The 20,250-nt window shown below is 36.3% G+C and overlaps 5 protein-coding genes across 7 annotated transcripts in view; 3 read left to right on the top strand and 2 right to left on the bottom strand.

Moving 5' to 3' along the window:
- LOC143581527 (protein STRICTOSIDINE SYNTHASE-LIKE 5-like) overlaps positions 1-20,250 on the top strand; it is a 37,849-nt gene that overhangs the window by 1,362 nt on the left and 16,237 nt on the right. The window contains exon 5 of the mRNA XM_077064293.1: positions 43-331. Coding sequence (XP_076920408.1) covers positions 43-306 — 264 coding nt within the window. The 3' untranslated portion in view covers positions 307-331. The remainder of the gene's footprint in view (positions 1-42; positions 332-20,250) is intronic.
- LOC143581528 (ATP-dependent DNA helicase Q-like 3) lies at positions 312-4,491 on the bottom strand. The gene is made up of 19 exons (XM_077064294.1): positions 4,366-4,491; positions 4,002-4,157; positions 3,814-3,929; positions 3,660-3,743; positions 3,427-3,567; positions 3,287-3,321; positions 3,100-3,183; positions 2,893-2,981; positions 2,583-2,735; positions 2,396-2,492; positions 2,234-2,237; positions 1,998-2,147; positions 1,829-1,921; positions 1,693-1,758; positions 1,486-1,619; positions 1,320-1,408; positions 1,043-1,170; positions 866-972; positions 312-773 (listed from the first exon to the last, which is right to left on the bottom strand). Exons 2-19 carry the CDS (start codon positions 4,147-4,149, stop codon positions 395-397), a joined length of 2,097 nt encoding a protein of 698 aa, XP_076920409.1. The 5' UTR covers positions 4,150-4,157; positions 4,366-4,491; the 3' UTR covers positions 312-394.
- LOC143581525 (uncharacterized) lies at positions 9,142-12,427 on the top strand. 2 transcript variants are annotated; one of them, XM_077064291.1, is made up of 7 exons: positions 9,142-9,407; positions 10,987-11,126; positions 11,216-11,428; positions 11,529-11,618; positions 11,694-11,810; positions 11,882-12,151; positions 12,236-12,427. In XM_077064291.1, the coding sequence occupies exons 1-7, from the start codon at positions 9,383-9,385 to the stop codon at positions 12,425-12,427; spliced, it is 1,047 nt and encodes a 348-aa protein (XP_076920406.1). In that variant the 5' UTR covers positions 9,142-9,382. The 2 variants fall into 2 exon arrangements, with proteins under 2 accessions (XP_076920406.1, XP_076920405.1); XM_077064290.1 differs by lacking the exon at positions 9,142-9,407 and adding an exon at positions 9,973-10,603 and having other exon boundaries at positions 10,974-11,126.
- Positions 12,466-14,075, top strand: LOC143581526 (uncharacterized). Its single transcript, XM_077064292.1, has 7 exons — positions 12,466-12,538; positions 12,662-12,753; positions 12,828-12,998; positions 13,082-13,156; positions 13,240-13,344; positions 13,420-14,006; positions 14,053-14,075. Exons 1-6 carry the CDS (start codon positions 12,490-12,492, stop codon positions 13,735-13,737), a joined length of 810 nt encoding a protein of 269 aa, XP_076920407.1. The 5' UTR covers positions 12,466-12,489; the 3' UTR covers positions 13,738-14,006; positions 14,053-14,075.
- LOC143581532 (photosystem I chlorophyll a/b-binding protein 6, chloroplastic-like) lies at positions 17,178-18,853 on the bottom strand. 2 transcript variants are annotated; one of them, XM_077064298.1, is made up of 5 exons: positions 18,792-18,853; positions 18,540-18,728; positions 18,368-18,405; positions 17,344-17,858; positions 17,178-17,254 (listed from the first exon to the last, which is right to left on the bottom strand). In XM_077064298.1, the coding sequence occupies exons 1-5, from the start codon at positions 18,836-18,838 to the stop codon at positions 17,234-17,236; spliced, it is 810 nt and encodes a 269-aa protein (XP_076920413.1). In that variant the 5' UTR covers positions 18,839-18,853; the 3' UTR covers positions 17,178-17,233. The 2 variants fall into 2 exon arrangements, with proteins under 2 accessions (XP_076920413.1, XP_076920412.1); XM_077064297.1 differs by lacking the exon at positions 17,178-17,254 and having other exon boundaries at positions 17,311-17,858; positions 18,792-18,851.

The following is a 20,250-nucleotide window of genomic DNA, read 5'->3' as shown; positions in this document are numbered from 1 at the left end:
ATTACGAATTTGATGCTAATTGAAAGGGTTTACATGATACAGATTACCTCAAGCAGGATGAAATTTGTGCATTCTTCCACAGCAATAAAACACCTTTTGGCAACATTTCCAAAGCTGTATAATCTAGTTGATGCAGTTGACAAAAGTGCAATGGCATTAAATGTGGGGAGTGATGGAAAGATTATCAAGAGGTTAGATGATCCTACTGGAGAAGTGATGGCATTTGTCACTTCAGTCCTGGAGTTTAATGGAAAGCTTTACTTAGGAAGTTTAAAAAACGACTTTGTAGGCGTGTTACCAATATGAACCATTATGATTGTAATTCCGTCTTGTAAATGGATCTCTACATGTAATAATATGCACTGTCATAACAAAGATTAGAAACAGTTTCAGACTACTGAAGTCTGCTTCGTTTATCCGGTTTCCTTTTCTTGACAAACTCAGAGAAAGATGGAATGTGTGGCAACTTTATATCACTGGAAGTGGTCTGTGAAGGACTTGAGACATTTTCATGATCTTTCTCATTCATCATCTTCATTACCTGATCAGAAACAGATGGTGATACTGAAACTAAAGGTTCCACTTTTGCCACAATATCTGAAGTAGAATTTCGATTGACGGTAGCAAGCCGAGATGTTAAGTCTGCAGTGTTAACTGTTGAAAGCCACCTCACGGTACTTGCCACTTGTGATAAGTAAAATGATTTTCCAGTTTTCCCATATTTTTTGAAGCACTCGTTTTCAAAGAATATGGAGGATGTTTCAGGGTCTATCCTGTACATCAAGCATAAAAAAAGTGATTTTAAAACACTAAAAAGAAATTAAATTTGGCAGAAAACAGTAAAAAAGGTAGATGGTGTGCATACTGCAAGTTCTCGAGACGTTGCTGTGTTTGCTTTAGTGAATTGAGCAATCTTTGTTTGCAGGATTCCCGTGTGGTTTCGTTTATAGCATTTTTGTCAAGTTTATAGTTCTGTGAAAGGTCAAAGGTCAAACTAGACTCTACTATGGAACATATACATAGATAGACGGACACACATTACCTGTTTATCATGATCTATTTTCTGATAATATTTCTCTTCTGCCCGTTGCAAAATATCCATCTTTTCACTAACTTTTGATTTTGAAGGTAAGGCTGACTGTGTAAGGCCTTCCACAACATCAATACCATCTGGAAGTTAAATTATTCGACTTCAGAAACATGAAATGAAAGCCTAAGTTAACAACAGAATGATCAATTATATATCCTAACAGCCTTATAGGCATAGAACTGAGATCTTTAAGAATGTGGAATCTATAAATTTAAGACAAAAAATTTACCATCATCATCAGATATATCATCCTCAGACACTTCGTCATCACGAGACCAATACTCTGAGAAATCCACATCATTGACATGTTTTGAGGAGCTGAAATAAAAGAATTGTGCATCATTACATAACAATTATTAATAAAAGATATATAGCTTTATAAACAAAGCTATTACCTGCTTATAAATATCTTTGAGGATCCAATTCTATTACCAAGGGAACACATGGCTTTAAGCTCCTCCAAGTATTTCTCCACTACATTTGGATTTTTGCATGCATCACACGTCTTCTTACACAGTGATGTTGACACCTACTTTGTGTGAGTGACATGTATTATTAAACTTAATATATATAAATAATGATACAAACTTAGATTTAGCTACCTGCTCCCCAAAACTGTCTAGAATTTTTTTCCTACGACAACCAGATGTTTCACAATACTCAACCATCTGCGATTCAAAATATATTTTTATAAGCAAATTGGCGGCGTAATTTTATAGATAAGTTTTACGAGTTTACCAAATTAAAGTCAGCAATTGACTTCTTTGGGAGCCTGTCCTGCGGACTTGAGGACTGCGACTTCTTGTTGTCTTCATTATTCAATATAAATTGCTGCAAGTATCTTACATATTAGTGACTAATAATCAAAGGAATAATTCAAAAAACTAAAAAAAGGGCAGTATCTGACCATTTTCTTGCGGTCATCGATTCCATAGTATAAAACACTTCTAGAAGGTTGTTGATCACGACCAGCTCTACCGGATTCTTGATAAAAGGATACCATTGATTTGGGAATATTGAAATGGCAAACAATCCTAACGTCTTTCCTATCTATACCCTGATATTCTTGTGCAAAATTGGTTACTTGATACATAAAATAAAAAAAATAAAAAAAGATAATTGATTATTAAGAGAGTAGAATACCATCCTGAAGGCACACCAATGCCTCAAACAGATTAGAATTGGAATGCACCATAAATACTCCAGATGAGTGACCAAAATGAAGAAAGAAAAAGGATTATACATGAATAAAAGCTACTGCTTATCTGTGTTATTACATTATAATAGTAAATTAATTAACCATACCCAAAAGCCACTGTAGCCACTACAACTTGTGTCTTGGCAGAAATCCAATCATCTAAAACAGAGGTCCGTAATTTATTGTTTAGCCCTGCATGATATGCTGAAAGCAAATCAAGAAAATAAACATATTTGTGAGAGACTGAGAGGCACCTCAAGATGAAGCCTAATAAAGATGAAAAAAACTAAGTACCAGCACAAGAAATGCCATTTATTGATAAATTAGATGCCAGAACATCACACATTGAACGTTCAAGACAGTACACGATTCCACATACATCTCCACAAGATTTAATTAGATCAGCCAAATCAGCATGTGGGTCGGTTAGAAGATCCTTGAATCGAACTGTACAACATCATTAAATAATTTAGTCAGTGACATAGCACTTATTAAGATCATAGTTCTAGCTTGTTAATGAGTCAAAATGGCACAAATATATGTGCCTTAAACATAAAAAGAACAGGCGTGTATTTTGGGAACAAATCAAGCTGATCGAACCGACCTTCATAATAGATATTTGGGCGGTTAAATGATGATTTCAGGACCAGAGGATTCTCCATGTCCAAGGATTCTATCACATCCGCCTGAACCCTGCATATAGTAAACAATTTCTCTAAAAAAACACTCACTGTAGAGAAACAAATAAGATAACTCATTGAAAACTATGAGTATAAAAGTAATTGTACATAGTAAAACAAATAAGACTCACTTGGGAACAGCAGTAGCTGTTAATGCTAATACTGGAATGCCTGACAGACGTTTCCTCAAAGAAGCTATTTTTCTATAACTAGGCCTGCATTAGTTAAATATTTATATCAAGAACAGCAATAACTAAACCAGTGTACTTTGAGCCTGTAAAAGTAAAGTACAAAACCATATAAAAACTTGAGACTCACCTAAAATCATGGCCCCATGTTGAGATGCAATGTGCCTAAAATGTGGCGGATAAAAAGAAACAAAGTAACATTATAACCAGAACTCGTTGATGAAACAATCAGACGTGCATAGTCAACGATTGACCAACAAAAGTAAATACCTCATCTATTGCAATCAAGTTCAACAACCCTCTTGAATGAATCTTTGTCAGCTTTGCCATAAATCCGGTTGTCGCAATCAATTCCGGTGTCACATAGAGCAACCTCAATCCCGGATTTCCAGATTCTAGTTCTTCATGGATCTAAAAAGGTCATAAACAAGCACTTTAGAGCGTTGAAAAATAACATGAGCTTCATAATTCAAGATACTAAAGCTAGACATTCGTCACGGTACCTTATTCCTAACTTGTGAAGTCTGAGTCGATGAGAGATATTCCGCAGCAACCCCTTTTTCCTTCAACGCCATAACTTGGTTTTCCTGGTGCAACGTAACACGATCAATTAACTATCGCTAAACAAAGATAATATAATCGACCAAACAAACTTACCATCAAGGCTATTAAAGGAGAAACAACAAGCACAATGCCTGGTTTAGCCAATGCAGGAATCTGATAACATATCGACTTCCCGCCACCAGTCGGCATCAAACAGAAACAGTCTCTTCCTGCATCACAGACTAGGGCTCAATTACACATTACACAAACTTAAAAAAATTGTTACTTAAACAAACTTAAACCTGACAATACAGCTTCTATGGCTTCCAACTGCTTTCCGCGGTACTCCGAGTGGCCGAAATGCCATCGCAGGAGCTTCGTTAGAGCCTCTTTACCGGAAACATTCCTCTCGTTGCTGATGCTTTTAACAGGAAGTAGTGCCTTCTTCATTAATAATACTGTTGCAACAAACGGTTTGTGAAATTGTAATTAGTTTAATTAGGGCGAAAATATATAATCGTTTTCGTGTCTGTGAGTTCAGTTTTATTAATTTCGGATTAGGTTAATTTAATTGTTGAATATAATTATTTAAGTGACGCATATTTTACATGCAATGATTTGTAATTGGGAATGACGAGTTTGTGTGTGTGCGCGAAGGAGAGAAACCTGATTGATTCAGAAGTCCGTCGCCGGAGATATGGACCAAGCACGGCGGTCCGGTACGGAAGGTGGTTGTGTTTACGCCGGAAAATACAAGTTCATATTGGGGTTGATTGTTTATATGCTTTATTTTTATTTTAAACTGATTTAGGGTGTGTTTGGGATTGTTTATTTAAGTGAAAAATGACTTTTCACAAAAAGGACTTATAAACTTATGAATATTTTAAAAAAAGTTTGTGCAAAAATGATTGGGTTAGCTTATGTGTTGGGGAAAACCAAAATGACTAAAAATTACACTCTTTTTTGAAAGAAGTGTAATGAGTTTTGAGAGTTAGAGGGGTGTAATAGGTAAATCAAATTCATTGAGTTAATAAGTTACAAATTCCTAACTTTACAAAACCTCTTTATTTTGTCTCTTCATAAGTTAAATTCCATAAGGTCTTATGGTTTGCCAAACACCTTATACATTTTATTAACATTTTAAAAAGTTTATAAATTATAAGTTAATAAAATTAAGGAATCTCAAACACCCCCTAAGGGGCTTCAAAGCTTTTAACAAATTGGATTACCAAACTTGGTTAACTTTTTCATCTTGTACGTGCAATAGAAAATTACACCTTTTGTTATTTGTTAAGTTTCAATGATCGCGGTAGATATCTTTTAAGTTAAAGGTTAGTCATATAGTAATTCATTCGTGTTACGTTTTCATTCATTATCTTGTAAAATGATTAAAATATCCTTACTTTGAATAAAATAAAAAGAGATTACTACATAAAATAGTAACCAATTTTGAAAGTTGTTCTAATCAGGTCACTGATAAAAACTTTTGTTCCAATCAGGTAATTGAACTTTCATTTTTGTTCCAATTCTAGATATTTTACGCAATATTGTAAAAGTAGGTCTACAAGACCGAGAACTCCCCGAGTACTCGCTACAAGGTCTGACGCCGAGGGGAGTTTCTTTAACTCCGCCTAGTTACAAAATATTGATCAAAGGCGGTCAACATCAGCTAGAATCACAGCTAGCTGGTCAACTTGGGCTGATTTTAACTTAAAAAATAAAACATAATTCATATATCTGCAATATTAAAAAAAGAATATCACTTTTTTCAACTAATGATCAACAAATTTTAGAATAGTTTAGTATTTAAAAAATGTATTTATCTTATTTATATTGATATTCACGTATTTTGTTATAAATATCAGAAAACTTATGATATTGGACATAAATATAATATCCAAAAGTTAATTTTCTTTATATTTTACTATTTTCGAGTACTCCGAGTACACCCAACTCCCCAGTCGGCCGCCTAGGTTCCGCCTAGCGACTTTTGCAACCTTGATTTTACCTGGGTAGCAGGTAATCTAGCTTTTTCTTTTTTTAAAACACTCAAACAAAATTCAAAAAAAATTAATAAAAATATAAATCAAAATATAAAACAAAAACAAAAAAAGTAAAAAAAAAACTAAAACATGTCGTCCGTTATCCTCGTTCAACAAACAAAAAAACAACTAAAAACCGACCCGAAACCCGTTTTGACCTTTCCGACCTGGACTTGTTCTGACCCTAACCCGTTCCGACCCAAACCAAAACAACCCATTTTGGTCAAAACATGCTGACACAAGCTGTTAAGTGCTGAAACGAACTGAAAAATTGCTTAAACGAGCTGTTAGGTGCTAAAACGAACTGAAAAACCGCTTAAACGAGCTATTAGATGCTTAAACGAACTGAAAAACCGCTTAAACGAGCTATTAGATGCTGAAACGAACTGAAAAATCGCTTAAACGAGCTGTTAGGTGCTGAAACGAAGTGAAAAATTGTTTAAACGAACTGTTAGGTGCTGAAAGGAACTGAAAAATCGCCTAAATGAGCTGTTAGGTGCTGAACGAACTGAAAAATCGCCTAAATGAGCTGTTAGGTGCTGAACGAACTGAAAAATCACCTAAATGAGCTGTTAGGTGCTGAACGAACTGAAAAATCGCTTAAATGAGGTGTTAGGTGCTGAACGAACTGAAAAATCGCATAAATGAGCTGTTAGGAGCTGAAACGAACTGAAAAATCGCTTAAACGAGCTGTTAGGAGCTGAAACAAACTGAAAAATCGCTTAAACGAGCTGTTAGGTGCTGAAACGAACTGAAAAATCGCTCAAACGGGTTGTTAGGTGCTGAAACGAACTGAAAAATCGCTTAAACGGACAGTTAGGTGCTGAAACAAACTGAAAAATCGCTTAAACGGGCAGTTAGGTGCTGAAATAAACTGAAAAATCGCTTAAACGGGCAGTTAAGTGCTGAAACGAACTGAAAAATCGCTTAAACGAGATGTTAGGTGCTGAAACGAACTGAAAAATCGCTTAAACGAGCTGTTAAGTGCTAAAACGAACTGAAAAAATCGCTTAAACGAGCTTTTGATGTTAAAACGAGCTGTAACGTGTTAAAAAACGTGTTGATTTGTTGGTAAAAAAAAACTGACCCGAAACCCTTTTTGACCCGTTCCGACCTTGACCCGTTCTAACCCAAACCCGTTGACCCTAACCCGTTCCGACCCGAACCAAAACAACCCTTTCTTTAAGTGACCCGTTTCAACCCTAACCCGTTACGACCCATGACCCGTTTAAACCCAACCCAACCCATTTACCACCTCTAATAACAATATAACTAAAAGGATTGTAATTTATTGCAATTTTCCAAAAAAAGAAAAAAAATTGAACATTTTTGCATTTTTTTTTCTATTTTTGCAATTTAGTTCAATTTTTTGAATTTTTTTTTTCAAATTTTCGGAATTTTAAAATTATATTTCACAGTTTTACTAGTTTTCGCAACCTTTAAAAGTTATTGTGCAAAGTAAAAACATTGAAAAATTTAAAAAACCTAGATTACCTGATATCCAGGTAAAATATCTAGAATTTAAACAAAAATGAAAGTTCAATGTCCTGATTGAAACAAAAGTTTTTATCAGTGACCTAATTGGAATAATTTTCAAAGTTGGTTACTATTTTATGGAGTGAGAAAGGTTCAAATAAGAAGTTTGTTTTTCCTAAGAAGGCTAGGAAGGAGAGTATTTTAGTCTACTACCTTAATATTGAAAACCACTTAATTTAATTTCAAAACCCCACTTAATTAATCTTAAAAACCCACTTAAATTTTCACTCATCTCCTACAATCACCACCACCCACCGCCACCACCTTGTCAGAAAAGTCTTCGGAAATTTCGCCGGAAAATCACCGGTAGAACACAATGGAAACACTATGAAAAACAACTTAATTGAAAAAACACAATGAAAAACACAATTAAATAGCATAATGTAAAAACCACAATCCAAAAATACTATGAAAAAATAAAACACAATTATATAATACAATTTTGGTAAAACACAATTTGTAAGAAACCCACGAATTTTTTTTTATTTTTATATAACAATATGGTACTCATATAAAAGATAAAAAAACATTCGTTATTATGGTGAAATGTTTTTGAAAAAAAAAATGTCGGATAAAAAAGTTATGGACGTTTTAAAATAATGGGGTTATTTGACGTGTGCCTTGCATGTGTAGAGAGAAAATTAACAAATGTGTTATCCATATTATGCCCCTACCCTTGTTTTACACCTGATTTTCTCTCTAATCTAATCTCAACCGTTCAATTCTAAAATGAATGGACATGATTATTTCCTATCCTTCCTACAAAAACTAATCTTCCCCAACTCTATGAAATAATCCCTAATAAAAACATAAAAGATTATAGGCCCATTTTAAAATAATTCTCTCGTTCTTTTTTCTTTTCTTGCTACTTTGATCTTCCATTTCTAGGTCAACCACCAACCTTATTTAAGTAGCAGCTCCTTAGCCTTCTTTTATTCATATCCAAACTCTCCCACACTTATTGAAGAAACACGGATCCAATCTCCTTAACGGGTCCTGGATCCAATGAGTCTACAGTGTAGGATACGATAACAACCAACACAATATGAGTATAACTTCTCAAAGTCCAGTGACCAGAACCTGCAAAACAGACACCGTGAGTCTCGTCACGGGAAGGACAAGAGGCGGGGGGGGGGGGGGTCTTCCCGTAACCACTCTCCGGCGTGAGAATAAGTACAGTTCTGAAGGAGATAAAGTACCTAAGTATATATAGAGAGAGTACAATGAAAGTGAATGAATACCTCATGGAGATTGAGAGGGTATTTATAGCCGAAGGATGTGGGAAGGTGATTGGGCCAGCTGTCATTTTCAGAAGATGCTCTCGTAACCACCTGGACACGTGTCCTCACATAATAGGTTCAGTTATACGTCTCATGTGCATGTATAACAACCTGGACACGTGTCCTCACGTGATAGGATGATAAATAACCCTGGCCATGTGCACGGTTATAACGGCCTCGCCAAGTGTCCTTTATTCATTGGCTGAGAGGTCACGTATTGCCCAAGAAAGCAACTTGGTAAATCTTGAAAGTAATTAGTCAATAACAGCTGTCATGAGGCATTGCCTCCTGGTCATTTTGTGCGACGGGTACTCCGTCTTGCGGATGACTTCTGGGGATGCCAGGATGCTTCCGCGTACGTCATGTGGGTGTTTCTTCCTTAGACGGTTAAGCGGGTGATCCGTATGTCCCGCGAGGGACTTGTGAGGAGTTCTTAGTTAACCCGCGGGTAATACTTAAGGGTTTTTGAGTCTTTTTGGTACCATACCTCTATACTTATCATATTCAATGCTAATTATTTAATTAAACGTGCACATTGATCGGTGTTACATATCCAACTAACTCTTTTGCATACCACCTCTACGCCACATGTTGGACACATCAATGCGTAACTGCCTCCCTACCTTGTGTCTATTATGATACCATCAAGTTTGACTAACAAAACCTCATTACTAACTTGAAATATCCACAATCAACATACAACACTACTACTAAGCGTAGCAATCATCAATAGTATTCTAATTGGTCACGGTATTTGATTTCCTCAGTAAAAAGAAGAAGAATAAAAAGGAAAATCACAACATTATTATCTACAATGTCACGTTCATGGCTTACTATGGATCTCAACAAGGTAGGGAAATATTTAATCATGATGAAAGAGAATGAAAGCACTTGTCTTGTTTAGTTGCAAGCTAACAATACCTAAATCTGTTAGGCCAAGGGGTATAAACTATTCCTCTCATTTGTCACGTCAACCTTCCTTCCATCATTCAACGTCACCCTTCAACCAAGAAAATACACCATTCTACATCATTCCATTATTTAATAATAAAAATAATGTAAAAGGAAAAAAAAAGACCAGTAGCGTGAGGGCTGCCATCCAGGAACAGTATGGGTTGTCCACTGGTGTATACCTATCAGCCTTACGTGTTACAACAAGAACTTTTTCAACAACATATTAACGCATATATCCTCTAGTCTTATACACCTTTTGCAATTAGCTAACTCTGAGTTCCCTTACACATCATAAAGCATAAGAGGATGCAAAAGAGTTCCCATGGGGTATGGTAGGTTTTTGTTTTCAACTAAGCCCGTAATTTTATTTTATTTTTTATTATTTTAGGTAATGGTAATTTAGTAATTTTACAACACTAATTCAAAATCAAACGTTGGTAAAAAAAAATAAACATATAACAAGGAGTAAATATGAACATCTAGCATCAACTAAGGACTAGTACCGTAAACGTCCAAAATCCAGTTCGTTATTTTTACGGTTAGAACAAAAACTGAAAAAAAAAACACATCCATATTCATATTCGTTTCCTGCATCACACTACACCGCTGGATCTCTTCTCCGGTGTGATTATCGCCGGCCAAAATAACCGATAAACCCGATTCTTCCCGCCATTAATAAACCCAACATTATTCTTCAAAATGCACCACGACGACTTCACCATGGGGGTCGAAGACGGCCTCCGTCTAATAAAGCGAATATACTTCGGTAACGACCGCTCTGTGGCAGCCCCGAAACCCGTGACATCGATGGACAAGGCCACACGATCTTTATACCCCACGTCTCCTATGGTTTATGCCGTGATTTCTAACCCAATGATTGTTGACAACCCTGACATGCCGAGTTATCAGCCTCATGTACACGGACGGTGTAATCCGCCTGCTTTGATCCCGCTTCAGATGAACGGGATATCGTTTGAGGTTAATTGTTATTTGGACACCGCGTTTGTCACGATGGATGGTTCCTGGCGCGTTCATTGTGTTATGGGAAATGCTAAGTGTAGTTGTCGTGTTGCGTTTCCTATGGGCGAAGAGGTAATTTGTTTATTTTGAACTAGGTTAGAAACCTGTGTATTACACACATTAAACAACTGTTTTTGTTTTTTCAAAATATTATTTAATATGAGAGAGACATGAACATCAACTTTTAGGTGGCCTACTTAGCTGACACGTGTTCCACATTAATTTTATAAAATAAAATATAGGACTTTCGGTGTAATTATATTATTTAGAGGGCTTGGCTTCAATTTATGCATAATGTTAGTATCAGAAAATTATTGTAACAATTATATCACAAAAACATTAATTTGAATTATGAAACTGAATGACCTAACAATATATTAAAAGCATTTATTATTGATAAGTTTGTTTATTCTCAAACAATATGATATCATTTGGCTAACAGGGTTCAATTCTAGGTGCTGAGGTTGAAGTAGCCCGAAAAACATATACGACTCGATTATCCCTGATCGATGAAAATGAGGATGGAGAGAGTGTAACCGGGCTAAAAGATGGAGGTCTTCTAAAAGTCCACATTTTTAATTTCACAATACCACAGGTTAAAAGATGTATAATAAAGATCTCAAAGCTTTATGATTATTGTATAAATATATATTCAGGTTGAATATTGCTTTGACTTTTTTGTAGGTTGATGGTGGTTCAAATCTTTCGATCAAAGTTAGATGGTCACAGAAGATAATGTATAAAGATGGTGAGTTCATATTGATTGTGCCTTATAGCTTCCCGGAGTATGTTACACCTGCCTCAAAGAAACACCAAAAGATGGAAAAGATACAACTGAATGTTAACTCCGGTCTGACTACCGAAGTTCTTTGTAAGACAACTAGTCACCCTCTAAAAGTGTAATTTAGATCAGTGTTTTTTATTAATATCCTATAATCTTACAGCTGGCAGGCTCTTGTTATCTTAATAACCGCGTGAAATACTTGCTGTATTCCAGGAACGAAAGCGAGAACCAGGAAAGTTGGATTTTGTATATGAAGCACAGGTTCTTAAATGGTCAAAAATAGATTTTATCGTTAAATACCATGTAAGATTATCACAAACATTTGTGTAGACACTTAAATGAGTTGAACTGATAAAGGTATATATCAACATATTTCAGGCTTCTACAACCGGTCCATTTGGTAGTGTCCTTTTGCAGTCTCCATCAACATCAAGTATTGATCAAAGGGAGATGTTTGGCTTATATTTGTTCGCAGGACCTGATAACAGTACAAAGGTTGATTTAAAATTTGTTAACAACACATGGCCGCTTATAAGTTTGTAAACTAAACTTAGAATTGTTGGTAGGTGTTCAGGAAAGAGGTTGTTTTTGTGGTTGATATAAGTGAAAGCATGAATGGGAACATAATTGAGGTAACAAAGAATGCAGTCATTGCAGCACTCTTGAAACTTGATCGAGAAGATTCTTTTGGTATAGTGGCATTCAACAATCGGATCTACTTATATTCACCAACCATAGAGTCAGCAACTAATGAATCAATAAAGGACGCAACCGAGTGGATTAACACTAATTTCATTGCACTTGGTGGTACAGACATGTCAATTGCTCTAGATCAGGTTCAAGATTTTTGCATAACGTTCAACAAGATTTTTGCATTTTATACGTTGATTTTTTATTAACTGTGATTGTATGTTTCTCAGGCCCTAGGCATGTTTTCTGGGACCAGTAAATCAATTCCAATGGTTTTCTTTATTACTGATGGATCTGTTGAAAATGAGAAACAAATCTGTGAGGATATACAGAGACGGTTACAAAAAAAAGGGTCGGAACTGAGTCCGCGTATCAACACGTTTGGTATAGGTAATGCTTATATAAAAATAATCTTGTTCTGAATTTTACCTGACTGCCTTCGTGTCTGTTTGCCGGTTCATTCTGCAATCATTACTTCTTAAAAATGCTTTCAATGATTGGAAATGGTCATTATTATGCCTCTTATGATACCGGTAATTCATTTTTTGACATACATTTCCCTCTTTGGACCAGGATTCTTTAAGAAGTTTTGGTTTCTTTTGAACGGAATATTATGAAAGGTCACTTATTATGTTGTCTGATGTGTGATTGATCAGATTCAATTGAAACTGCAATCCAAATATGGTTTTCTAAAGCTTCATCTTCCATATTGACCAACATTGTAATTGATGGTCTAGATGATCTGGAAGTGTGTATGGCTAAATTTTTTGTATTCTGTTCCTTCATAGATTAAATATCATATAAATCTAGACTTTTTCACAGGTTTATCCTTCAACCATTCCAGACCTTTGTTCTGAAAGACCGTTGATCGTATCAGGTCGACACAAGGGTAATTTTCCTGAAAAACTTATAGTTAAGGGCATGAATGCTGATATGAGTAATTTCAGTATTGACATTGAAGTACAACACGCAAACGATATACCTCTTGAAAAGGTGTGATATAACCTAAAGTTGTTAGCTGAAAATTGATTATTATTCAAAAGTCATGTTACTTGACGTTTCGTTTGATCAACCAGATCCTTGCAAGGACACAGATTGAATCGTACACGATACAGGCATGGTTTTCAGAAGATACAGACCTTGAGAAGAAGGTGAGTAACATATATGATCAACATTTAGAATCTTGATATAATATGTTTACATCAATTATGCTTATTTAATGTTTTATGGGCAGATAGCAAAGATAAGCCTAGAGACGGGTACCGTGTCTGAATATACACATATGACCTTGTGGAAGACGGAACCACAAGATAAACCTTCAAAATCTGGGAAAAAGCAGGTAACTTGTTGCAACTTGCAAACACCTTACTTTAAAATCAGTTCATATATTCAGATATTCTATGAACTAATGCAGGGAAAAAAGGAAGGCGGTTTCCAAAGCATAGAAACCCTGAAAACCGAAATGATTAAAGTGTTGCACCACCTTGGGCTAGGATTTGGAAACGTGGTTGCAACGTCTGAAAACATCCCTCCGGGGTTTGAACATAGGACGCCCAACCAAACAGAAAAGCTTGTGAGAGTGGCTGGTGGTGGTTGTGCAAATGTGTGTGGCAAATGCTGTTGTATGTGCTGCATTGAAGCTTGTTCAAAAATGAACAACCAATGTTCAGTTGTGTTGACTCAGTTGTGTGGTGCTGTGACCTGTTTGGGCTGCTTTGAATGTTGGGATTGAAACCATAAATGAATCGACATTTGAAGGTAACTTGTGGTGTTGCGTGATGAAAACGCAGATGCTTAGATGAAATTGTATAAAAGAATACAGGATAGCATGTACAAAAAAGCAGTGGGACTTGATCAGTAATGTATGTAACGTTGAAACGTATGAATTAAGGAATCGAAAACCGTACACCTTTTAAAAACATGATTTGAAAACTCATTAAACAGAGTAAAAGTTACATTATTATTTATAATAATACAAGATAACACAAGCATAATTATAAGGTATGTAAAAACACGAACATGATCGAATAACGACTCATGTCACAAGCACAATGAAGCAGTGTGTTTTAACTTTTAATCTTCAAATGTGATCAAAGAAATGAGTGATTCATGAGCAGGAAAACGCTTAACGAGTTCAGACCGTTTAGCCAACACAAAGTCCTCAAACTGGAAAGCAGGTGCAACCGTGCATCCCACCAAGGAATAATGTTCCTCAGCGTCCCTCGGTGGCTTTTTCACAACAACATTATCTTTTGATATTTCATAAGTCTTTGGTAGGAAATGCTCCAAACCATACATTTGGTGGCACTGTATACTGCAACAGTTGGTTTTCTCCGATATCTTGTCCAATGCATGTTAACTTCACACTTCCATCTTTATCATCTATTTCCAGTACCTGTTGACCAATAATATTAACACAAATAACAATGAATATATAGATTATACAGATCAATTACCGTAAGAGGTTCGCCCAAATAGAAATGCCATGTTTCTGCACTTGGGATTCGGTGAAGGTGTGAAACACTCCCGGATGGAAGTAAGAAGTATATGGCTGTACTGATAGGGCGATCGACCTTATCTGTTTATAACCTAAAATAATCAGGAAGCAGAAACAGAAAGGAAAAGAAAAGAAAAAAGAACCCAAAAAATTAATAAATGTAACATAAAACATATTCTGTAATGCACCAATGATATTAATCAAGATGTTGAATAAGATAAAGCAAACCATCCATCAGAACAAAACCACCCACACTAATTTTCAATCACTAAACAACCACTAGAAATGCCCCAACTTAAAGCGAGCCTAACTTTAGCTCCGTTTGAAGTTATGTGGCCCATAAGTAACGGACGAAAACGTCTCAATGAGTTGGATCACGTTACAAACCACTGGCGGATTCCCCAATTTGGGACCCAAATCCCATCGTTTGGAGCCCAACTTTTGTGCTTACATTTTCCCCCAAATTCAACAACTTTTATGTTTTTCCGTTCTGATTGTAAAACACGTAAATCATCGACTGCATAGCATTTCACTTATATTTATTTACTTCCTTAATATAACTGTCATCTTTCTAATTTGGAGAAACTTCCTAATAATAGGTAGCTTAATGTATTAATTTTGGTATTCTGTGATAAATAAATCAATTTTAAAATGAATTGGATCTCTTTCAGTGAATTGATAAAAAGAAATGCAACAAAAAGAGGAACAATTTATTCAATCTAATAATATACTGATGACTGGTTAAACTGGATCAAGACAATGGGATTGAGGTGGGAGTTGAGAAGTGGAGAGTGTGATGGAAGTGTCTCTGAGAAGAAGCCGCCTTCTGGATGTGGTTTCAGATTCAACTTCAAGGCAACCTCGGATGCTCTTGGTGTTGTTGTTGTTGTTATGTTATGCTTTTGACTCTGTCGGTAGTGTTTCAAACACGGCGTTAGTTTATGTTGAAAAAGGTTGAAGCGACTGAGTTTTCAACTACTTTAGTATTTTACCAACCACTTACCCCTAATCTAGGTTTTATTTTTACTTTCTCTTTACCGACTAAATGCTTCACTCTACTGGGGTTAAACCATTAACTTTGTATTCTACATCATAAACACATTACCTCTCCATCAAAGTGGAAATGACGAGCCCTAATCTAAATACAATTAATTTTTACACGGACCTTTATAACTAAAACATCTAAATGAGTTAGAGTGATAAAAGAGTGGTAATCTAAATTAAATTAATAATCATGGAATGGTGTTATTGTAAGAACCATGGTCAAACCACTCTCCTTCACCATTTAGAGATGCCAATCTGATCGGCTTGGAACATATATGGTTAAGTTCTATTGGATACTCGGTTGTAAAATCGTGTCTTGTACCTATCGGATATTTTGATCATGCAATACCAGTCAGGTGTCGGATCTGCTCTTTAATTTTTTACATTCTATAAGAGTTTCCAACTATACTTACTTTATAATTTATTTATTACCCAAGTAAATAAGAAATATAGAAACCGGAAAGGGAAAGTGATGAATTAGCATATATTTACGGACACAATCACACAATTTATAATCCTAATATCAAAATAAGCACAAAATTATAAACCCAGCATACGATTTCGAATATTAACATAAAACACAAATCTAGGCCAAACCTCAAACCACCCCACCCACCCTCCACCCCAACATATGAATCATAAGACCCACAAGTAATGGTAACACCCACATTTTGAAATCTATTTTTATAAATATAGTTAACTAAATAGTTAAATATTCAACACCAAAAATAATTTTTACTTGGCAAAAGTCTTGTAAATAAGAATTCGTTTATAAATCAAGCCAATATTTTGTTATTCAGGTAGTGTTACACAAATATAGCATATCTGTAATGAGATGTGCCTCTTATCCACCTACCCCAGAAACGCCCCCAACAACATTACGGGTGAGAGCGTTTTTGAAGAATTTGAGCCGAGGCTTCAAGCCAAGCAGGCATTTAAATCATCATTTCTAATTTGCATTTCATTAAAATACCCAATCAATGTCACTCACAACAACTTATTCAATTTTATTTTTAAGACCATGCGTAGTCAAAATTATGCGGCATTTTACGTCATGTGACGCCTAGTCAGCTTTTGAGCATTTTGCAAAAAGTGGGCGTAGTGAGAAAAATACCTCAAAAAGCTTCTCTTTCCTCCCCCTCTCTCTACCTCTCTCTCACAAAACCCTCAAAAATCTGTCATCTTAACGTTACGTAGTTATGTAGGAAACGCTTGACCAAAACACCAAAGCCAAAACGCGGGGGGGGGGGGGGGGGTTCTCCATCGTTTTGGCCTAAAAACTCTTCAAAACGCCATCGACTACGGATGGTCTAATTGTTTTATTTAACTTAAAGTTATTTTAACTAATGTTTTGAAGTGGAAACACTACGCATATAATTAGAAGAAAAAAATGTCTATGTGACGGTGACATGACGGGACATTTTGTATAACTACTACGGATGCCCTTATGGTTCAGTATTTTTGTAAAGATGTGAAACTGCTCAAACGACAGTGCCGTTTCAGCCTAAAGCAATGTTTTTCATGTTATCAGTTTCAGCCTAAACTCTTAAGCAATATACATGTTATCAAGGAATGAGATTTAAATTATCATTACAATATGGTACATCAGGTGTATACATGTGCTCATATTCGGTTCATAAAACCTCTAGTTGAAAGACATGAAGCCTTGTAACCAAAGCATCCATAATCAAATTTGATTGCTGAAGGCCTGAAAACAATATAAAAAGTTGATTAGAAAGTATAACCATTATTCTCACACTTATTTTAAAGTAAGAAAACATAATTGAAGTTATCTACCGAAAAAATGTTGACATGACCCGGATCCGCAAGGTGAGCCGATAAGTTCTCGAGGGGGCCTTGCCCTGTGTAAACGGCTTGGAACACAAAACCCAAAAAGGCGAGCATGGCTAGCCGCCCGTTCTTTATTTCCTTGGTCCTCAAAACCATCACCGGTTCAGGTGACCCTCTACCCCACATAAACGGGTCAAACCACAATCCACCCGGGTACCCAACATCGGGCTTTGGTTTCTTCTTGTTAGGGAGTTTAGGCTCAATGTCAACGCACCCGGGGTTGATCATGTCGGCCCATCTTCGACCCTCCACCCAGCCCATCAACACTAACTGAACCACGAACAAAGTTGTCGGGTCAGCAAAGTATTCTCTAGACCCGGCTTCGTACCATGAGATATTGTCGATAAAGCCTAAACTTTCGAGCCATTCCGGGACCAGAATACCCGCAACTGCAAGCATGGCCCATCGGCTGTGCATCAACTCGGCTTGTGCAAACCATTTGAGTAACTCTGGATCAGATCCTGGTTAAACAAAAAAAAAATTCCTTTAATTACTTAGGGGTGTGCACTAACTGAAAAAACCGATATCAAAAACCGACGTTTGGTTTTATGCTTCTTTTTTTTAACAAACTTACAATTCGGTTTTGGTTTTGCATATATAAAAACTAAATAAACCGAACCAAACTATAACAAACTGAATCTCTAGATTATCATTTGATTTTCTTTGAGTAATTTATAATAGTTTAATAAATATTCAACTTAAATATGTTAGCTTAAATGTGTAACAGTCCATTAATTATTAATTAACAAAATGATTTAGGCCTAAGTTTATTATTTTGGGCCGATTTTTGTTTTCGGCCCAAATTTTTTAAAATCACATGGCAAAATCAAAATCCAATGGTTTTCAAAAATCCAAAAATCGAAGTTTCGTTTTTTGTTATGTTTTAACCCAAACCGAGCCGTCCAGATTCCACACACCCCTACTTTGAAGATTTGGTAAAAAAGAATAAAAGCCATTAAAGTTAACGAACCTAATCCAAGTGGGTCAAAGCCAAAATCTCCCGGGAGGCTGAAAATGAAAACTAATTACTTAATGAATCTTGATTATGTAAGCAGTAAGAAGATGGATATGATAGAATAATAATAATAATAATAATAATAATAATAATAATAATAATAATAATAATAATAATAATAGTAGACCTGCCATCGAGCCATTCGGGAGGTGAGGTACCAGGGAACCATACTGGTCTGTCAGCAGGAAGTGGTTCACACACACTTGATACTTCTTTTCCTGCTTTAAGCTTCCCTACATGCCTGCTATTGCTTCTGAACATGTACCTTGGAGTACAACTTCTTTCAGCACATGGTGACTTTGTGGTCATTTCTCCCCTGTCATGATAAAAAATTGTGTCAATGAGTGTGTGAGAGAGAGAGAGAGAGTAGTAGTAGTACCTGGTTGGGAGAGATGAATAAGATGTTGAAGCAATAGTGAAAGCCATGGTTCATTAACAAACATTGGTGGTGGAAATGAATGAAATGAACAGAGTTTAAGTTAACACTTAAAATTGCAGAGATGAAAGAAGAATAAGATGACCATTGGTGACACGTGTATGGATATGTGGGACCCACCATCTGTGCTAACTCATGGGCTAGTTTTTCACGGATACAAAGCCCATAAGGCTATATCCAAATATCCAATTATCCATCGGCTTTAGTCTTTATAATTTTATACATATATGTAGGGATGAGCAAAATGGATACCGGTAACGATACTGAAATCGGTATCGATTTGGTACCGTCGGTATCAAAGTTTTAAGTTTCGGGATTGGTACGGTACCGATACCGATACCGGTATGGTACCAGTATTTGTACCAAGAATTCGAGATTTTCGGGATCGGTATTTTCGGTACCGGTACCGGTACGATACCGTGCTCATCCCTACATATATGATCAAATCAGAGGTGCACAAAAACCCGAACTCGAAACCGCCCAAAAAAACCATGTAATTGGGTCTTTTTATACCCGGGTTTTTACCGATCTTAAATTTAGGTATGAATAAGGTATGCATTTCAGTACCAAAACCCGTACGCAGAACCGGACTTGATTTGTACACAGTAATACCCAAAAACCGGAACCGGGTTTTACAAATACTCGATCTATACCCCAAATTACCAGAAAAGTACTTGAAAAATACCTCAAAAAAGTGCAGCCTCACAAAAAACCCAATCTATATATGGTTTTTTTTCAATACCCATAAGGTATTCAAATACCGGTTTTATAATACATGGTTCTATACCTAACCCGAACCCGGTGCATATGATATGGTTTTTAGAGACAACATCCGGGCCCAAACCCAACCCGTGTATGACAAATACCCGGTCATACCTGAACCCGGTTCATACCCAAGATTGGGTATTAGAAAAACTTGATTTATGCACCTCAACATATGATGTGGTATTACAACAAATCCAAAAACCAATTCCATAAACAAATTGTAGAGGTAGGGTATGAAACCCACCATTTGACAAAGTATGACACTAATTGCATACGCTTGGAAGAACACTAGGCGCCAGGAAGCCACTAACGCCAGGCGTAGTGCATGGCGCGAAGAGTGGAGTCCAACATAACTTTCCCTGATACCTCGGGAATGGTAATGCAAAGGTCCCACCAGCATGGGACAAAAAGATGGTAACCCACATAGGGATAAACACCAAACCAATGGGGATTGGACAACACACAGAGGACGGTACAAACAGTACAATCACGTCCTTGTCAAAAGGCCATGATGCCCACCAACTTCCACCAACCACCACGACCGCACGAGTGGGGAATATTATTGGTGGAGAACCTGACAAGGTGGTTGGTCACACACTCTCTCCTCCGGCTATAAATACCGCTAAACCTCCAAATG

The sequence above is a fragment of the Bidens hawaiensis genome, unplaced genomic scaffold (genome assembly GCF_021521415.1).
Source record: "Bidens hawaiensis isolate Kalapana, Puna unplaced genomic scaffold, B.hawaiensis_p1.1 tig00031093_1, whole genome shotgun sequence".
NCBI classification, from domain to species: domain Eukaryota; kingdom Viridiplantae; phylum Streptophyta; class Magnoliopsida; order Asterales; family Asteraceae; genus Bidens; species Bidens hawaiensis.
The sequence above is the reverse complement of the archived record's forward strand: the minus strand, read 5'-3'. Positions and strand labels throughout refer to the sequence as shown.